The sequence below is a fragment of the Polypterus senegalus genome, chromosome 6 (assembly GCF_016835505.1).
Source record: "Polypterus senegalus isolate Bchr_013 chromosome 6, ASM1683550v1, whole genome shotgun sequence".
Classification (NCBI taxonomy): Eukaryota; Metazoa; Chordata; class Cladistia; order Polypteriformes; family Polypteridae; genus Polypterus; species Polypterus senegalus.
This window is the reverse complement of record NC_053159.1, coordinates 71,043,040-71,061,533: the sequence shown is the minus strand read 5'-3', so window position 1 is coordinate 71,061,533 and position 18,494 is coordinate 71,043,040. Positions and strand designations below refer to the sequence as shown.

Below are 18,494 nucleotides of genomic sequence, written 5' to 3'. Positions count from 1 at the left end.
ATATTCTTGAAAAGATATGTTAGTTTAGATGAGCAGTTTTCAAAATTTCTGTCCTGAATGCTGAGTTTTTTGTACAAAGATTGTTTAAGAAAAACCTGCCCCATCATTTTCAAGCAAGTTACGTCATGTTCATCTTGTTACAGACTTCAGGCCTTTTGTGTTTGGCCCAGTACTTCTCTCCATATCCATCAAAAACAGTTTGACTTGTGTCGAAGGATAGTTACCATATAAACTAATTTAGCCAGGAGTTTTTGTAGTCTTCAGTTATTTCACAAGGCTTGGGAGAACTTGAGCTAACTCCCCAACAGAATTAATAAAAGTAAAGGTGCCATGCAGTCCATATTATGAATGTCTCTCTTGAGCAATTCTGCATTAGTTCACCATAATCATACTTTTATATGTTCTTTTGGATGAACGCCTGTCGCCACTATAGATCTGTAAAGGTTCATGTAGACAAAGGCATTTGTGGTATAGCGGGTCCGCAGCTTCAAAAGAATGGCCAGATTTAAATAATCCAAATAGCTGTGTCAGTCTCTGTGGGCGTAATCACATAATCCGTGAGGAGTGAAGGAGGTAATAGGGGTGAATCACACCCGCACATGAGATTACAATCGTTCTCAGTTGTTTCATCGGCTTCCTGCGGTGCGTGACCAAGACACTGTGCCCTCGGAGCTGTATAAGTGTGGGCCAGCACAGGGGGAAAGGGAAAAAAGAGAAAAGAAAATGGAGAAAAAACGAGGAAAGATGACTAAAGGGTAGTCTCGGGAGGATGATCTGGCCACCTAGAAGAGAATGGTAGCACTAACTGGGGCCCTTCGAAGAAGCGTAGGCTTTGATGCTCTAGGGGCTGGTTCACCCCTCTGAATAATGACACGGAGTGGGGTGAGCAAGGTAAAGGACCTCCATCTAAGGTACGACTGCAGGAGTGCAAAGGAAGACAGGAGGAGAGCCGACCCCAGACGGTCTGGACGCGTGGTTAGAAGGTAGCAAAGACAGGGGTCGGAGGATGATGTTTGTGGCTGTTGAGGCTATGCCAGTGGCGTTAGTGATAGGTGAGCCTGGGAGCTGAAGAAGGAGGTGGGCTGAGATCGGAAAGAGTCAGTGACTGCATTTTGACCTTTAATTTTATTGGATTTATTTATTATGGTTTTTATTCGCCTACTCTTCACTTGGCTTTAATGGATTATTTATGGACATTTGGAACACTGCACTGTGGACAATGTGTTTTCATTTGTTTGGATTCTTTTAATAAAAGCACCCTTGCACTTTTCCACCATCCCCTTGCCCCATGTGAGATTTGTCCCTATTAGTCAGCTCAGTTCGGTCATAACTATAAATAGTGTTCAGTTCAAAAGGCTTCCATATGTGAAGAGGACCTCTGGAGTGGACCCGCATCGTCACAACATTAAGCTACTCCTATACCAATCTAGTTAACTTTAGCCAAGTTAGTGTATGTGATAATACATTATTGTACAGTGCAGGAAACCAGCTTTAATTTTGTTATATTTCAAAGTTACAGATAGAAGTGTGGAAATGAGAGGACTAAATGACATGTAAGTGGTAAATATTACACTTGAGTCCTGGTGAATTCATAGTGATAAAGTTCGCATTGTCTGGGTTTAGAGGTGACTAATGAGTGTATGTACTCTTCAAAGAGAAATAATTATCTTTTAATTTTTTTTCCTCCTCTTAATGACACTACAGAAGAAGTTTTAATTGGGTTTTATTAATTAGTACCACGGGTACTGTATACAGACAAATGGATTTTACTTGATTTTGATGGTTTCTCTAAATGACAACATTCATCTGTTTTCTGGTGTTCTTTTCTTTGAACAGGATAACAGAGGGTTGCAACCTGTCATGGCAGCATTGGGTTCAAATCAGGAACTAAGCTGACTGATGTCCATCTCAGAGCACATTCAAATACTTATCCATACTGGTAAAATTTAGAGACGCCATTCAACCTATACTTTGTCTTTGGCATTCAGGAGTATTCTGGAATTCCCAAATAAAACCCATTACAACTATGGGGAGATTCAAGACACAAACAGTGCAAACCTGATATCAAAGCTTACACTGTGGAAATGTAGCGCTTAATATAAAATAAAGAAAGAAAACAATGTTTAATGTCAGTATTAAATTTTGAACTAACTGTAGACTGGAATGAATGGAGTATTGAACATGAGATTTCTGAGTGTGTTGAAAATGTAAGTATGAAGTAAACTACCGTGGAACAGTACCTGAAAATTCAACATAATTCCCAAGCCCATGTGATAAAATGTTGTGGTCAGTTCTGTTAAAAGCTGTCGTTGCGTCTAAAAGCATAATAATTGTATCGTTTCCTGCATTTGAGGATATTATAAAATCATTAGCAATAAGAGTTATGGCTGATTCTCTGCAGTTACTGGGAAAAACTCCAAACTAAAATGGTTTAGATTGAGGCTTTTAAGATAATGATCAGTGTTGTGAGGTAGTGTGTTTTTTAAGACTTTAGCTAAAATGCTTACATTTCATATTAATGTGCAAGTCCCTGAAAATACACATTATTGTTATAATTGGTATAATTTGTTTTGTTTTTTTTTAATTAATGAATAATTTACAGTTTTATTGTATGGTTAGATCATATAGATTCATTTGTGAAAGATGGGGCATTTTCTTCCAGTGTAACATACTGTATTTAAATTATAAACAACAATGCGATCATCTATATCTATTTGGTTTACTTTTCAAAGTGCACTTACTACATTTATTTATTTAAATTTTCTTACTAGTAACTGAAGGATAAGTAACATGAATAAAAAAAAAAAATATTACTTTATTATAGAAGTGCCCCAAGCAGTAGAGAATACCTACATTATTCAGTATATTTTCAAAATCATCATCATTTTACAGCTACTTTTGTTTATCACGTTTTTTTTCACCAACTCAGTTTTTCAAATTTGTGACATTTTGTACTAATAACATGTATCTTTGCATCAGTGTATGGAGGTAGAATGGTTATTAAAATTCATGAAACTTGTTTAGTAGACAAGTCAATTTTAAAATGTCAAACACTACTATTTTTTTAGTTTATAAATATGAATGTTCTGTTGTTTTCAAGGTGTCTTATATAAGAGATCAGGCTTGGGTTTTGCTTATGCCTTTGTATGTTGAGCTGGGCTGACCTTAACTGGTAAAATTACTCATGACTGGGGACAGGATCTCATTCATTCCTGTGTCATTCAAATATGTGTTGTTGTTATTGCATTTGTAATATTTTAGTTGTTGTACTAGTAACATTGCTTGGCTTAAAAGACCTAATTAATGACACCTTTAGGATTTGCTAATTAGTTTTTAGCACTGAAGTATGTTGCTTTTGCTGCCCAATTAACTGTGAATCTCTGTGAATATGCAGATCTGGTAATGATAATTTCATTTTTTTTTAAAGATTTGTCTAGTACATCAGTTATGAACTAATTCACACAAGTGTCAAGCCAACATGGGAGTTTTGAAACTCTTAACTAAATAATAAAATATATTGTATGTAATAACATATGGCACGGCTCACCATTTGTCACAATTGTAAATTTGCAACATGTTCTGAGATAGCCTCTTCATTTGAAACTTAGCTTGATTTTTACTTTCAGTACTAGCAGTTCATGTGATTTCTTTCCTCCAGTTTTTCTCACACATCCCAGAGATGTGTAGGTCAGATTATTTGATGACCCCTGTAGGGAGTAAGTGTGGATGTGTGTGATCCATTTGAGGTTGGTTCCTGTCTTGTTCATACATATGGGAAAGGCATCGGCTCACCACTACCCTGGGGATAAGCTTATTAGAAATGACAGTGAGGATAAATTGGTAGTCATCCTTTGAATGTAATGGACATAGCTATAGTTGTCAGTCCAACCATCTATTTATTTTCTATCTTCATCATTCAAGTGCAGGATGGTATTAGTTTAAGCAGTTGCATCTCATAGGTGATTGTCCACATCTTTGAGCTCTTGAAGCATATATGAATCAAGTAGTTTTATCCATCCATCCATCCATTATCCAACCCGCTATATCCTAACCACAGGGTCACAGGGGTCTGCTGGAGCCAGTCCCAGCCAACACAGGGCACAAGACAGGAAACAAACCCCGGGCAGGGTGCCAGCCCACTGCAGTCAAGTAGTTTTAGTTCTGAATAAATTCCTTACTGGGTTAAAAATGGCCATGATAAAAGCGTTTTTCCCTGCTTTATTAAGTTACACCTTGTGAGACTTTTAAATAACCGGTATGATTTCTGCAATAATGTGCTGAGATTATAGCCCTCTGATTGGTTGCAGAAAGTTATATTTAAGTCTATATGGAACACATCATAGTACTGTGTACCTAACTTTGTTTTTTAAAGTTTATACTTTAAGACCAGGTTAGAAGGGGGCAGGATTGTTAACAGTAGTATGTCTGTCTTGTGATTTTTCACAACAAGAAGGTCATGTAACTTAACTTTTTTTTTTTATTATTAAACAAAAATGTATTTTTTTTAAAGGCTTGGAACCTTGAAGTCAATTAAATTATTCAATGAGGACAAATAGACAGTATTACACTGGTCATGGTGTTCTATCAAATACATTTTTTGTTTTACATTTGGCCAAATCTAATCAGTTTTTTTTTTTGTTTGGTTTTTTTTTTTTGCATCTACTGTCTGGTTTCAATGAATGTCCTGTTGATGGATTTCACATAGAATATTCTGTCTGGGACTTTAAATCTTTTACATACACTTGATTTTTTAAAACTGAGGAGTATTTTAAGCACTAAACCAGCATTGTCTGTTTGGTAGAATGTATTACAGAACCATGTATTTCTTACCTAATTTTGAATTTAATGAATAGTAGGAAAATTTTAAAACCAAACATCTTGGTGATTTTTTTACTTGTTATATTTTTATTCATAATTGGCACATTAGGATTTTTAATACTGTCTAACCACAGATGACTACATTTCATTTTATTGAGACATTCTGTCTCAATAGTCATTCTGTTTGATGACATAAACCTTTTGTATCTATACTAAAAAGGAAAATGCTAATCAAGAACCTAATATACCACATGTTTAAGAAATGGTTGAGACTTCGGAGATAAAGAGAAAAGTGTAAAAATGAATTAATGCGTTATGATATGCAGTTGAGAGTTTTAAAAGTACAGTACTGCAATATGTCTGTTTATTCTGAAAAGCCAAGGGTACCCCTTCCACTCCATCATTGAAAACAGTTAAATGGTATCTTCACAGTGTTCTATGACATATGTAGTTCTTTTAGGATTTTTGTATATTTTTCCTTAGCTGTTTTTTTCATGGAAAGATCCTGTAAATCCTTCAATAAAGGTAAAAAGATGTCTAACATAATTTATTTTTATTTCAGCCATTACATAAACCAAGCAGAGTTTTCTCTATAAGGTTGTGGAGATTTCTGATACCCACTTTTTAAGTAAACATGCTTTGCCCAGTAAGAAAAGTGTAATTTGTTTCTCTAGCATTTATTCCTCCATTTTAATGAAAGAGAGTTGAGCATCTTGGTTTTTAGAAAAGTTGTGATTTTTATCCATGTTTCTCTCCATTTTGTTCACTGCATATTGCCTCATTATTTCTGTATCTTTTATTAAGTTTTTGAATCATGAGACATTTTATTTTCTAGTATGCATTTTCATGTTCTAATAGGATGAAATTAAAAAGTCTAGTCTAGCAAAAAATTAAAATCCTCCCTTTCTTTTTTCAGGGTGACAGCCTTTTAGTATGGAGAGTGAAGATATTGCTGAGATCCTTCACCTAAGTGTAGGTGGCTATAAATTCACAGCCCGGAGAGAGTCACTGTGCCGGTTCAAGGACTCCATGCTAAGTGCCATGTTCAGTGGCAGGTTTCCACTTAAAAGAGATGACACAGGTGAGTATTAGTGACGATGCAACTCTTTATCACCAAAGACATACCAGTAATCTGTTAAAGCTGTTCAAGGATGTGACAGAAGGACAAAACATGGTGTTTTCACATTCCCAGCAGATGGCATTCTATGATTCATAATGAATTGTGTTGAATTACTACCCAGCAGTACTCAATGTACTACAGAAACAAACAAAAAAACCTTTCCCACATAATTAAAAATGTGCAAATGTTTTAATGCTTCTCATTCACTGACAAATCACTTTAAAAGGTCAGTCTTAAGGTTATATATCTTAATGAGTGCTTTCATTGCATATATTAGTAAAGAGATGATAGCAAAGAAAATCTTTCAAGGCTTATAGTTTCAGTGTTTTTGGAGAGAGACTAAAATCAATAAGCTGTAAAGTGTTTACCTTAGCTAAGAAATGCATAAAATAATGGAAGGGTTTTAATAAAATTACAGTAAGATAGATAATTTAGATTCATATTTTTTAAAAGAAGTTATGTTTAACATTTAACAAAATACAAAAGGATTTGGTACCTGCTACAGAAAAAGGAAGCATAACATAAATAGAAGATAATAGGCTAGTAGATATTCTTACTGAAACATTTCCAAAAACAGAATTTTGATTATAATTTTTGGATGTTTGTAATTGGTGAATGCCTTTCAGAGTTGTCACATTTTTCACTCTGCTGAAAGCTTTGAAGTATTGCCAAGAAATAAACGTTATGTCAATCTTAGCATCTAAATGAGCTGTTTCCTTGGCAGCTTTAATACAAATACTGTTGCTTGAAAAGTATCAGCCAGAACTGTCAGTTTTTTTAACAAAGTAAATCAGAGCACTTCAGGTTATAGTCTAGCAAACAGAGAAGATGTCAATGGTAATTAGGAAGTACAATAATTTTGCCAAGTTTAGGAACATAAGAGCTTGGTGTCTTCTATCAAAAGTATAGGAAAAGATTCAAGTGAGATTTAGTAATTACTTGTACAGTTTATATTAGTTCATAATGTTAAAGTTTCAGAATAAATAGGCTGCAGTCAATATATTCCAGTAACTGGAAGAGCAAATTAGACTTAATGTTAAATGCATGTTTTTTTGTGTGTAAATGTTCATCTACTTAGCCAAAACATAGTGTGTGTCGTTTTTTTTTCTTTTCAGCATAGGAATAACTACGGAAGCGTATTAGGGCTACGGTTAAAAAAAATACGGACACAGTGAAGAAAAAAAAATCTAAACGTCGAGATTAAAGTCGACATGTTGCCTTTATTCTCACCATTTATGTCGAGATTAAAGTCGACATTTCCACTTTATTCTCGTAGTTTATTTTGTCAGTAAAATGTCACAAACCAAACTTCATTTAAAAATGAATGTTTAATTTACTAGATTTTCTCAAACTTCGTCATAAATTAATTTAGCACATTAAATTTTCCCCAGCCCAGCTGTTAATCTCTATGCACTTCTTAAACTGACTTCCTCTTGCACTGAGAGGCGCCTGCAGTGATCGCCGCACATTGACTTCATAATATTCCTGCTCTAAGAACATTCAGAATACTAAGATAAATACTTGGTATCTTTTTCATGATGAAATGCATTAAAGCATGTATTAAACATGGGTGGCAGGGGGCATGGTGGCGTGGATGTAGTGCTACTCCCTTGCATTAAGGGATCCCCAGGTCTATGTTCAGTGTAGAGAACTTTATGGCAGATGTGACGAGGTTCCAAAAAAGTGAATATATGAATGGGTATCGCACAGGTTTAACTTAAATATTGTGTAAATGTTGGGTTCGTGATGTGGTGGTCGGAGACACGAACACAGAATTCAATGGATGTTCTTCTGAGCAGGCTTTCTTTATTGCATGCATGCTGTCTGTCTGACATACTAAACCTCCAGTTCTTATCCTTCCTTTTTCTTTCTGCACATAACCAATCACCACACAATGAACATCTTTGGTCTTTTGGTCGGGTCTGCTGACCAGATTGCTTATATTTACTGAATTTCAACAGACCACTAAGGAAATGGTTTGTAGGGATTGATGCTTGACTTTGCTCTCAGTTTATTCACTTGGTGGCTTAAGTGAAGCACATAGTGCATAGAAAGAGAAATATTATATGTGTAGAGCTTCATTCAGTTTTCATTTTACACATTTTTGTAATCATTTAATGATGATAACTGTGTTGTACATTATTAGTCTGCAAATAAGTACTACATGATTTAGCTGTCTGCCAGACTGGTTTGTACTTATTTGCAGTGAATGTTTTGCTACATGTAAGAAACACATTTTAATTAGCTTGCACACCAAGTTTGTATACAAGCTGCTTTCCAGGCTCTGTCCCATGTAAATTATTGAGTTCAACTAATTTTGAAATGTGTTAAAATTTAATTTGAAAGTATACTGTTGCAGTTCATTTTCAGAAAAACAACAGTGAAGTGCAGGGTATCCCACTGAGCAGTGCACTTTTGATGTACAATATGTGTGTTAGAAGTAAACATATTCTGGAAGGTGCTGAAACACAGAACAAAACTTGTTTCAGTTGCACACTTCAGTAAGGGGGAAAGCTTTCTTAACCCCAGAGATAACATATTTTTATGGCATGATGTTAATACAATCCAATTTATACTGAGATGTTTCATGGTGTAAATTAAAGTACCATACCATTAACGGCATATGAGGCATAACCTTGCAGGCAGTTAAGACTGTGAGGGGGGTTAGGGTTATGTTATGTGTACCAATGGAGTCTATTTCTTTTCTTTGATGTTTTCAACATAGCATGCATCTTAAATTAAAGCTTTGCATATTATGCTTTTTTTGAGTCATGGAAAGCTCCAAAGCTTGCAGCAGACTCTTGTTGTGAAACTACATACATCGGTAAAGGAAATTCTCTTTGGAAATGAGCAGTGTAAAAGAAAAGTCAAAACTGCTAGTGCTATGTGTTTTGAACCAAAGCAGTCTAACTAGTTATGAAAACTTCCTGACATTCCAAATAAGTCAGTCACGGCTGGCTGTTGTATATCAACTGGCTATAAGAAGATGACCAGGAAGTGCATTCATGAATGAGAACAACATGAAATAATGTTGGATGAAAGAGGGTTCAAATAGTGATTGGCTAGAAATATTGAATACAGTGAACATCACTTAAATTAATCGTGTATCCTGCTCAAATTTCATGATTTTATTTTTTTTTTATAAAGTAATTGGTTTGTATGTGCTGTGGCATAGACCAGTTTAGGGTCACACAGTACTAGAATCTGAGTGGGCTAAAAATGGTTGGTAAATTGTCACTGAGAGATTGAAAATTGAGCTTTTGATAAAATTTTGCATGAACTCCTCCCTTTTTGGTCATTTGCAAAGTGTGCTAATGCTAAAAAGTTATTTTTGTGGGAATCTTTTTTTGAGATAATACATATTATTAACAAATACATGTGACGATGTTTCTCTTCACAGTTTTAAACATTTTGATTTGGAATGGGATGATTAAATTAAAAAAAAAAAATAGGTCTGTGTTAAGAATTTAATATACACTGGGTTCTTAGCATTTTAAGGTACATAGAATTAAACAACATAACATACAATACATGACACCATCACACATTACATGCAGTAAACAAATGTATAAAATAATATAGTAAAGTAGAATTGCAATCTCATCCAGTAATATATTAGTTAAGTCCTATAAATAGTAAATATAATTTATGTTGATTGCAGGAGAATAGAAGTCCGGATGAGACAGATAAATCATAGATTGTGTTTAACCATAGTCACTGGAGAAGGACTAGTAGTGTGTGCCTTTAGTGACTGGTAATGTTTCCTTAATGGTAATAACTGAAAGAAATGGTTTCCCTTCTGAGTGTAGTTTTTGCTTACAGCGCATCACTTTTTCCACATTTTGTTATGTTACAGCCTTATTCCAAAATGGATTAAATTAATTTTCTTGCTCAGAATTCTACACACAACACCCCATAATGACAATGTGAAAAAAGTTTACTTGAGATTTTTGCAAATTTATTAAAAATAAAAAAAATTGAGAAAGCACATGTACATAAGTATTCACAGCTTTTGCCATGAAGCTCAAAATTGAGCTCAGGTGCATCCTGTTTCCCCTGATCATCCTTGAGATGTTTGTGCAGCTTGATTGGAGTCCACCTGTGGTAAATTCACTTGATTGGACATGATTTGGAAAGGCACACACCTGTCTATATAAGGTCCCACAGTTGACAGTTCATGTCAGAGCACAAGCCAAGCATAAGGTCAAAGGAATTGTCTGTAGACCTCCGAGACAGGATTGTCTCGAGGCACAAATTCTGGGGAAGGTTACAGAAAACATTCTGCTGCTTTGAAGGTCCCAGTCAGCACAGTGGCCCTAATCGTCCATAAGTGGAAGTTCGAAACCACCAGGACTCTTCCTAAAGCTGGCCGGCCATCTAAACTGAGCGATCAGAGGAGAAGGGCCTTAGTCAGGGAGGTGACCAAGAACCCGATGGTCACTTTGTCAGAGCTCCAGAGGTCCTCTTTGGAAAGAGGAGAACCTTCCAGAAGGACAACCATCTTTGCAGCAATCCACCAATCAGGCCTGTAAGGTAGAGTGGCCAGACGGAAGCCACTCCTTAGTAAAAGGCACATGGCAGCCCGCCTGGAGTTTGCCAAAAGGCACCTGAAGGACTCTCAGACCATGAGAAACAAAATTCTCTGGTCTGATGAGACAATAATTAAACATTTTGGTGCGAGTGCCAGGCGTCACATTTGGAGGAAACCAGGCACTGCTCATCACCAGGCAAATACCATCCCTACAGTGAAACATGGTGGTGGCAGCATCATGCTGTGGGGATGTTTTTCAGTTGCAGGAACTGGGAGACTAGTCAGGATAAAGGGAAACATGATTGCAGCAATATACAGAGACATCCTGGATGAAAACCTGCTCCATCGCTCTCTTGACCTCAGACTACGGCGACAGTTCATCTTTCAGCAGGACAACGACCCTAAGCTCACAGCCACGATATCAAAGGAGTGGCTTCAGGACAACTCTGTGAATGTCCTTGAGTGGCCCAGCCAGAGAGCCCAGACTTGAATCTGATTGAACATCTCTGGAGAGATCTTAAAATGGCTGTGCACCGACGCTTCCCATCCAACCTGATGGAGCTTGAGAGGTGCTGCAAAGAGAAATAGGCAAAACTAGCCAAGGATAGGTGTGCCAAGCTTGTGGCATCATATTCAAAAAGACTTGAGGCTGTAATTGCTGCCAAAGGTGCATCGACAAAGTATTAAGCAAAGGCTGTGAATACTTATGTACATGTGATTTCTCAGTTTTTTTATTTTTAATAAATTTGCAAAAACCTCAAGTAAACGTTTTCACGTTGTCGTTATGGGGTGTTGTGTGTAGAATTCTGAGGAAACAAATGAATTTAATCCATTTTGAAATAAGGCTGTAACATAACAAAATGTGGAAAAAGTGATACGCTGTGAATACTTTCCGGATGCACTGTATATTCAGTACTCCAGACAAAAAATCAACTCAAGCTTTGATGTAGTTGCAAAATAATCAAATGTGTAAAATATTAATCTTTCAGTCTCTTAACTTTCTAACATCCATGTATTTGAGCCTAAATCTTTCCCTTCTCTTTTGTAATGCATCTTTTCATTGTGCTTTTATGTCAGGTTTGATGATTTGGGTAACTTTTAAACTATGTACAGTCATTAAGATCATTGTATTTTACTCAGTCTGTGTCACTGACAATTAGAATGTCAGTGTCAGAGGGACAACCAGTGTAATTTAGTCTTCTTTTCTTCTTGATTGAAATGATCCAGCATTTGACACATGGCTCAGGACACTGCTCAAGTGACCGACCTTCTGTGTCAGTTGTGACTAAATCCTTCAAAGTTGAGACATTGAATGAGTTTAGCACTTTTAATTTTGTTCTGTTCTGTACTGAAAAGCCACATTGACACTGAGCTGCTGAAATAGCCACAACAAGCACAATCTCAACAAAATGTTGAATATTGTGAAATCTGTGCAATAAAGCTGTTTTGTCAGTAAGGCTTCCCACAAACTGTTATAAGTCATGTCCTAGAATTGTGCATTTATCAGAATTGTACAGCCTTGACATCACATGCTTTCTTTCTTCAACAAGACTTTTTCAAACCAGTTAATTAAAGAGTCAGTCTCATTTTCTCTAAAAGTTTTTCAATCATCTGGCCATGAATCATGGAAAAAGATTTAGAAGCAACGAATTATCACAGAACCAAGGTGAGCTTCCTTGCTCTGTATTACCCCTTATATTTTCTAACCGTCTTTTTTCCATTTCCTTGCCTGTAACCACCAGTGTTTTATCAACGTGCAATTAGAGGTCATCTCTAAAACTGGTAACACTTGCACCATGAGTTGGGTATTTTGAAAGGTAATTCCTGTATTTGTACCACTCACTGACTTTCTCTGCTTTTTAGTTTTCAGTCTGTATGAGATCTGTGCGTTATCCTGGAACACCGCATTTTTATGCTGTGCAAGTGATTCTAGCCTAATGTGTGCCAGAAACCCCTGCAACTTTTCTTTCCTTAATGGTCTGTCTGACATGCTGTTGATTGAAAGAACACAACTGTCAATGACTGCTACAACTTGAGGCAAAATCATAAAAGGAAGGTTGTACAACTGTGCTTTAGCAGTGGAAATGAGTGCCATCAATAGTGGATGAGACAGAAGGCCATAGTAGACATGAAAGTGATAAAGAAGGCTTTCTACAAGCTTTTAAAATACAATATGAAGAATTTTTAGCTGTCTAGTGTTCATTTTCTAAGCAGCAGACAGAGGCACACATTTTTACAGCTCTGCTCCAGCTGGGGCAATAAGTGTCCCTTCCAGTGGATAGAACAAAATGGCACAGTAAAGAAAAAAGTGACAAAAGACTACATAGATTCTCTCCAATAGATTTAGTCTCAATTTTAGCTGTCCATTGTTCATTTTCTAAACCGAAGAGTATTTCAGCAACAAAGGCTCAGTGTTGGAAAATGGGTATCTCCTCCATTGGATGGGACAGAGAAGCACATTAAATATGAAATTGATATATAAGACTGTCTGCAGTCTTTTAGAATACATTTTGAATAATTTTAGCTATACAGTGTTCTTCTTGCAAGCAGCTTATAAGGGTATGTATTTCTACAGCAAAGGCTCAGTCAGCTCTGGAAATAAGTGTCCCCTCTGGTAGAAGGAATGGATGGGCACAGTAGATATGAACATGCAATAGGAGACTGTCTGATAGACTTATTAAAGACATTATGCGCTATTTTAACTACACAGTGTTCACAGTATAATCAGTCTTAATCTGCCATGATTGACTGTGCATATAATATACAGGATAAAGAGTTTTATAGGATAATGATACCTGCTGTGAAAATGAGATCCCCCAGTTTAAAGGGGTGATCATGACAGGCAAGGGATTTTTTATTTTTGATAGAACTTCAACTATTTCACTCACATGGTTTTAATCACTCATATGAGGTGAAATTTGTGCTCCATATCAAAGCCTTCCCTGTGGAAATGTTGTTTTTTTTTTTCCTCTTTTTACCCCACTGTTCTGATTCTAATTGTTTAGAAAACTTTGTAGCCCTAACATAAAAATCCTAATGCTACTGCTGCTGCTGCTGCAGGATGCAGGAAGCCAGTGTGACATAGTGATGGGAAGTTCGGATCATTTTACCGACTTGGACCTTTGAGTCTCGTTCAGCAAAATGATCAAATCATTTTTCGAGTCATTTCGTTCAATTCTGTTTCCGGCTCAGACTGCATAGGTTAAGCTTATGGGGACTGTCACGTGATGAACGAACGACTCGAAAAACCTGAAGACTCGAAACAAGTGAATCAATTCCAATACAGAAAGTATAGGAAGTTGCGCAAATGCGCATGCGTGACTGAACAAATCACTCCCACGAGACGACTCGTTCTTCCTGACTCGCATTAAAGATTCGTTCAAAATGAATGAATCGTTCAAGAACGACCCATCACTAGTGTGACAGGAAGTAGGAAGTGAATGCAGCAGCAGTAAGTCTGGTGTGTTTATTACCAAACAATCCTTCACCATCCTGCTTAGCTAGCCCTTGTGAAGGCATTCCCTGTAAGTTATCTCTTTTTTCTAGTTTTATAGCTTTTGTTTAAGTAACTTTGGTTAGGGAATGTCAAAGTAAATGTTATATTTCATCTGTAAATTCACTAAGGTTTCAGCTGTTAAGCTCTTAGTTATAAATGCTGCTGTATTTACTTTATGTTACTTATACAAGTACTTATTAGTGTTTGTTTGTATTTGTATTTACAGTTTCACACCATTTTTGTAATTGAACATTCTCAACATCACTTCGTGGTTCCGGGAATTATTGCATGAAGGTGTTTAGCTTGCTGGATAATTGAATAGGAAATTCAGTGAGGCCAGTACACCCACAGTAAAAAAACTACTTGAGTAAATGTTTAAGAGCAAGGCACCAAGTATGGCGTGAAAGTGGATTACTCCATTTATTTTACAGATTTGTCTTTGTACAGAGTTCTTGGGTGTCAAGTAATAAATTATTTATCATTACTAAATTTTATTTTCCATGTTTCTTTGTTGATGAGCTCCCATTTAAGAAGTTATTGATAACAGAACATATAATGTGCACACCAAAACAACTGAAATAACCACCTACGAAGTGGCATTTATCATTACCATTTTAACAAAGTTTGCTGTCACAGAACACTCTGGAAAAACAACAACATGTAAAACCTGCAACCTTAAAATGCAGGCTTCATCACATGGACATGCATGTTTACTGATGGACAAGCCAGCATTTTACACAGGGTGTACGTTGAATCAAAAAAGAAATGAAAAAAGTGTGCCTTCCCCAAATCAGAAGGGACAACAGAATTCCATGGGGTACAGATATTTTCATAAAAGGGGACCTACATGAGGAGCAGATGAATTTAAAATATTTTGCCTGCCTTCCTTGCATTTTGATGACTGGTTGCATCACATTCAGCCTTTCATTCATTATTCTGGCACAAGAGTAATCAGCCTCTCGTTGAAATTCACTATTACACGCCAACCACGCTGTGTACTTAGAAATATTTTCTCATGTGAGTCTCCAAGTATGACATTATTTTCACTGTGCATCTGTCACACCCATCATGGTTGCTTGAAGTGTATAAACCAGCCTTTATGCAGCTCACGGATAACCGAAGGGGAGGTCAGTACCGACAAATATATTAACATCACGTCTGCTAAACAATATAGGGTGGTCTAGATCTAATTATGCAATTTTCATTACGCTATAACTTATTAAGTTTATTACATAGAAAATCACCTGAAAAATCCCGGACCATCGAGAAGTATGCGAACTGACGACATGAAGAATCGTCTTCGTGCCGAACTGGAATCGGCCCCGCATAAATCAAAGTCATCCCGACGATCTGGATCTGCATAATTAGATCTGAAGCACCTCTGTATAAAATGGCCTTTTGCATCTGTTACATTATAATTAAAGTTTCATTGATTTCATTCACTAAGTAGAAATGCTTGTTATAATTTTCGCATATTTTTTGGGCTTCTTTAAAAGCTAAATTTCCCCCATGGGACAAATAATGTTTGTTAAGTCTAGCTATTGATCTATCGTTTGCACGATAATGATACACTATATGAAGTCTTATGAAGTTTGTTGTAAAACTTTATTATTTTTTTATTTTTATTTTGTAGTTGCTTGTTTATTTTTAATGTAATGCTCCATGTCAAACTTGGAAACATAAAGGATATTACTTGAAACAGTGCCTTTAACTAACTTTTGTCAGTAATTTATGGGCATGTGCTACAGTAGTACCATTCAGTTAGAATGCAAAAGAAAAAAAATCCTTAGCCATGCTCAATAAGAGTAACAACAGGAAAAGGGGAAATTTTATGTTCATCAATTTACTTCCTGGAGATACAGTACAAAGGGTTGGATACAGCAATTACCGTCATTGTTGAAACAATCCATCTTTTTCCTCAAACTGTGTTTTTTAGTGCAAGCTCATTGAGTGTCAGCTTCTGCCCCAATTGTGACAGCAACATGGATGCTGCTTATACATACTGCTGAAACTATATGTTTGTCAAGTATAGAAACAATTTGGTAATTTGCAAAAGGTTAAAAAAAAAAAAAAATAAGAGGACACAATTTTAATGCATCCTACTTGCATCTGTCTTGTGAAGTGTCAGCAGTACTGGAGTTTACTAATAGCTGTGTAATACCCCCTATTGATAGACAATAATTATTGCATCACGTTAGCAGACGGAAAACAACATGCTACTGGTGTGCACAGAAAAGGGCCACTTGTATATAAATTGATCCTCCTTTTATATGCAGTAATAATTTTTGGCTATTTTCACAGCTAAAATAAAAGATAAATGACCTGTAGCTGGGTCTTTTCCAGGTTCACAAAATCGAGCAGCTACTGAATTGGCCAGGTAGGATCCAGCTTGAGTCAAGCATGTAACTAAACAAATTTCTCAGTCAAATAAAGTTCATATTTAAAGTTTTGTGAAAATTTTAAAAGGAACATATCAAAAAAATTCAGAAAAAAGGTTATTACACATGCAGAATAAGAGGCAAAAATGAAAAAAAGGTTTCTTCTACAATCTTAGCTTTCTCATGTTAAACTTCAGTCACTCTATACTTAAAGGTTGTGTTATTTCAAAATGGCAAACTTACATAGGCTTCACTTAATACATTCAGCACATTCTGTATGTTCGGTTTGAAACTGTTTGCCATCCACACCTTGACAGCTGCAAGGCATAACTGGTCTGCAGTCAGAGGGACAAGAAATAATTAGACTATTCCTTTTATAATTTAACTTGTGGGGGTTATAATAGAACCTCCAATTGACTATGCTGTAATAAGTAAGCATGCAATCTAGCATAACTAAGAAAACACTTCTATCAATTTAACATAATCTAACAAATGTCTCTTACTTGACCATTGCTTGTGTTTTAAAATAATGTTTTGAATTATTTTTTCAAATGCTTTTTTATATCAGTTGTTTTTTAACATTTTAATAGAATTTCTCAAATGAAAGGTAAATATGTCCAGCTAAAAATATTAGGCTATTTTCTTAATTACATATTTTTTTTACTGTATAAGACACATTGTATACAATGTATACAGTACACAATGTATTTCATTGTATAGGTTTTAAAATTCAATACTTATTTTGCAGGGGCTTGTGTTATTGAACGGGATGGAAAACTCTTCAAGTTTCTTTTGGATTATCTCCATGGGGATTTTCATTTGCCTGAAGATGAAGAGACCCACTTGGCTTTGCAACAAGAAGCAGATTATTTTGGTGTACCTTTTCCTCTGTCTTTGACAGAGCATTTAGTGACAGAATTGGTGTCTGGAGCTCAGAAAGAGGGCATCACCGTGAAACAGGTTAGTCTTTCAAAAGTGAAAGAGCTGAATATTTTTACATACATTTTCATAAGGTGCAGCAGAGTGTTGCAAAGATTAATGCTGCCACCACACATTCCAGGAAGACTAGGTTTTAATCCAGGGCCTGGTCACTGTGTGGTGTTTGCTCATTTTCCCAGCTACTGGGGTTTATTCTATATATGCAATATATTTACTGATATTTCAGCTCATTGCACTCTAACAACAAAATAGTAGAATTGTGTTCTTCACTTGTTCAATTGTTATTTTTGGTGCAAATAATTGTGGAATTGTTGACATTTACATTTTTAATTGAAAATATCTGCACTAGGTTTATAGGTCTCAGCCTCTTTTAAAGCTGTTTTTTTTACAGGTTTATTTTTTGTTTATCTGTATCTTCTGATTTATGAGATATTTTAATCAATTTCCTATTGCTAAAAATCTATTTTTATAATGTTTTTATTTTTCCTGCTTCAAAGCAACTGAGGATTAAACACAATTTAAAATACTGTAATTTTTAAATAAGAATTAATATATACATTAAATATCTAAATGTCTGATTAGACTTGTTGGCTCTTTATTTCCACAACACACAAAGACTTTAAGAAGTATATAATTTGTTGCTGTTAATTATTATCTGTTTTTTTGGTTCGGTATTGGTGCAGTTTGTGATGACCATTTGATGGAGTTTGACTGTGATTAAAGTAAAATATTTCAGCAATTCAATGGAAGAAAGTGTTTTGAGTTCTAACATGCCTAAACACATGTGTGCCCTAAATAATACATATAATATCGACATTTTACTAAATCAAAGACAAGATGTATTTAAGCACACTGAATGCACTTTATTTATCTCAAAGGTGAAGAGAAAAGTTCAATACAAAGTAACACCTCCATGCATTTTTCTAGAGTAGCTAATGATAATTTTACCTCCATCTATAATGACAATTATTTTTTACACTTTACTCTCTAAAGTATTTATCTTCTTTCTTACACATACTACCTTTTCATAATACCAACAGACCACAGTACCATCTGGTGACCCTTGATTAATTTCTTTATATCTCTGAGCACTTACATAGATTTTAAAAGAGCGAGCAACTACGATTTGAATTTTCCCTTCCTAATATACCTGCTACCCTATTGTGCAGTGCCATTTCTTCTTCTTCTGCAAAGTTCAGTGTGTAATATGAC

The 18,494-nt window shown here is 35.7% G+C and overlaps 1 protein-coding gene across 3 annotated transcripts in view; it reads left to right on the top strand.

Annotated features, from left to right (window-relative positions):
- LOC120531157 (BTB/POZ domain-containing protein KCTD18-like) overlaps positions 1-18,494 on the top strand; it is a 70,389-nt gene that overhangs the window by 20,983 nt on the left and 30,912 nt on the right. Inside the window, exons 1-3 of one of the 3 annotated variants that reach the window (XM_039756318.1) lie at positions 1,840-1,939; positions 5,735-5,899; positions 17,092-17,303. In XM_039756318.1, coding sequence (XP_039612252.1) covers positions 5,752-5,899; positions 17,092-17,303 — 360 coding nt within the window. In that variant the 5' untranslated portion in view covers positions 1,840-1,939; positions 5,735-5,751. Of the gene's footprint in view, positions 1-1,839; positions 1,940-1,979; positions 2,208-5,734; positions 5,900-17,091; positions 17,304-18,494 lie in introns of those variants that run through there. The other 2 variants (XM_039756319.1, XM_039756317.1) reach the window with 2 other exon arrangements.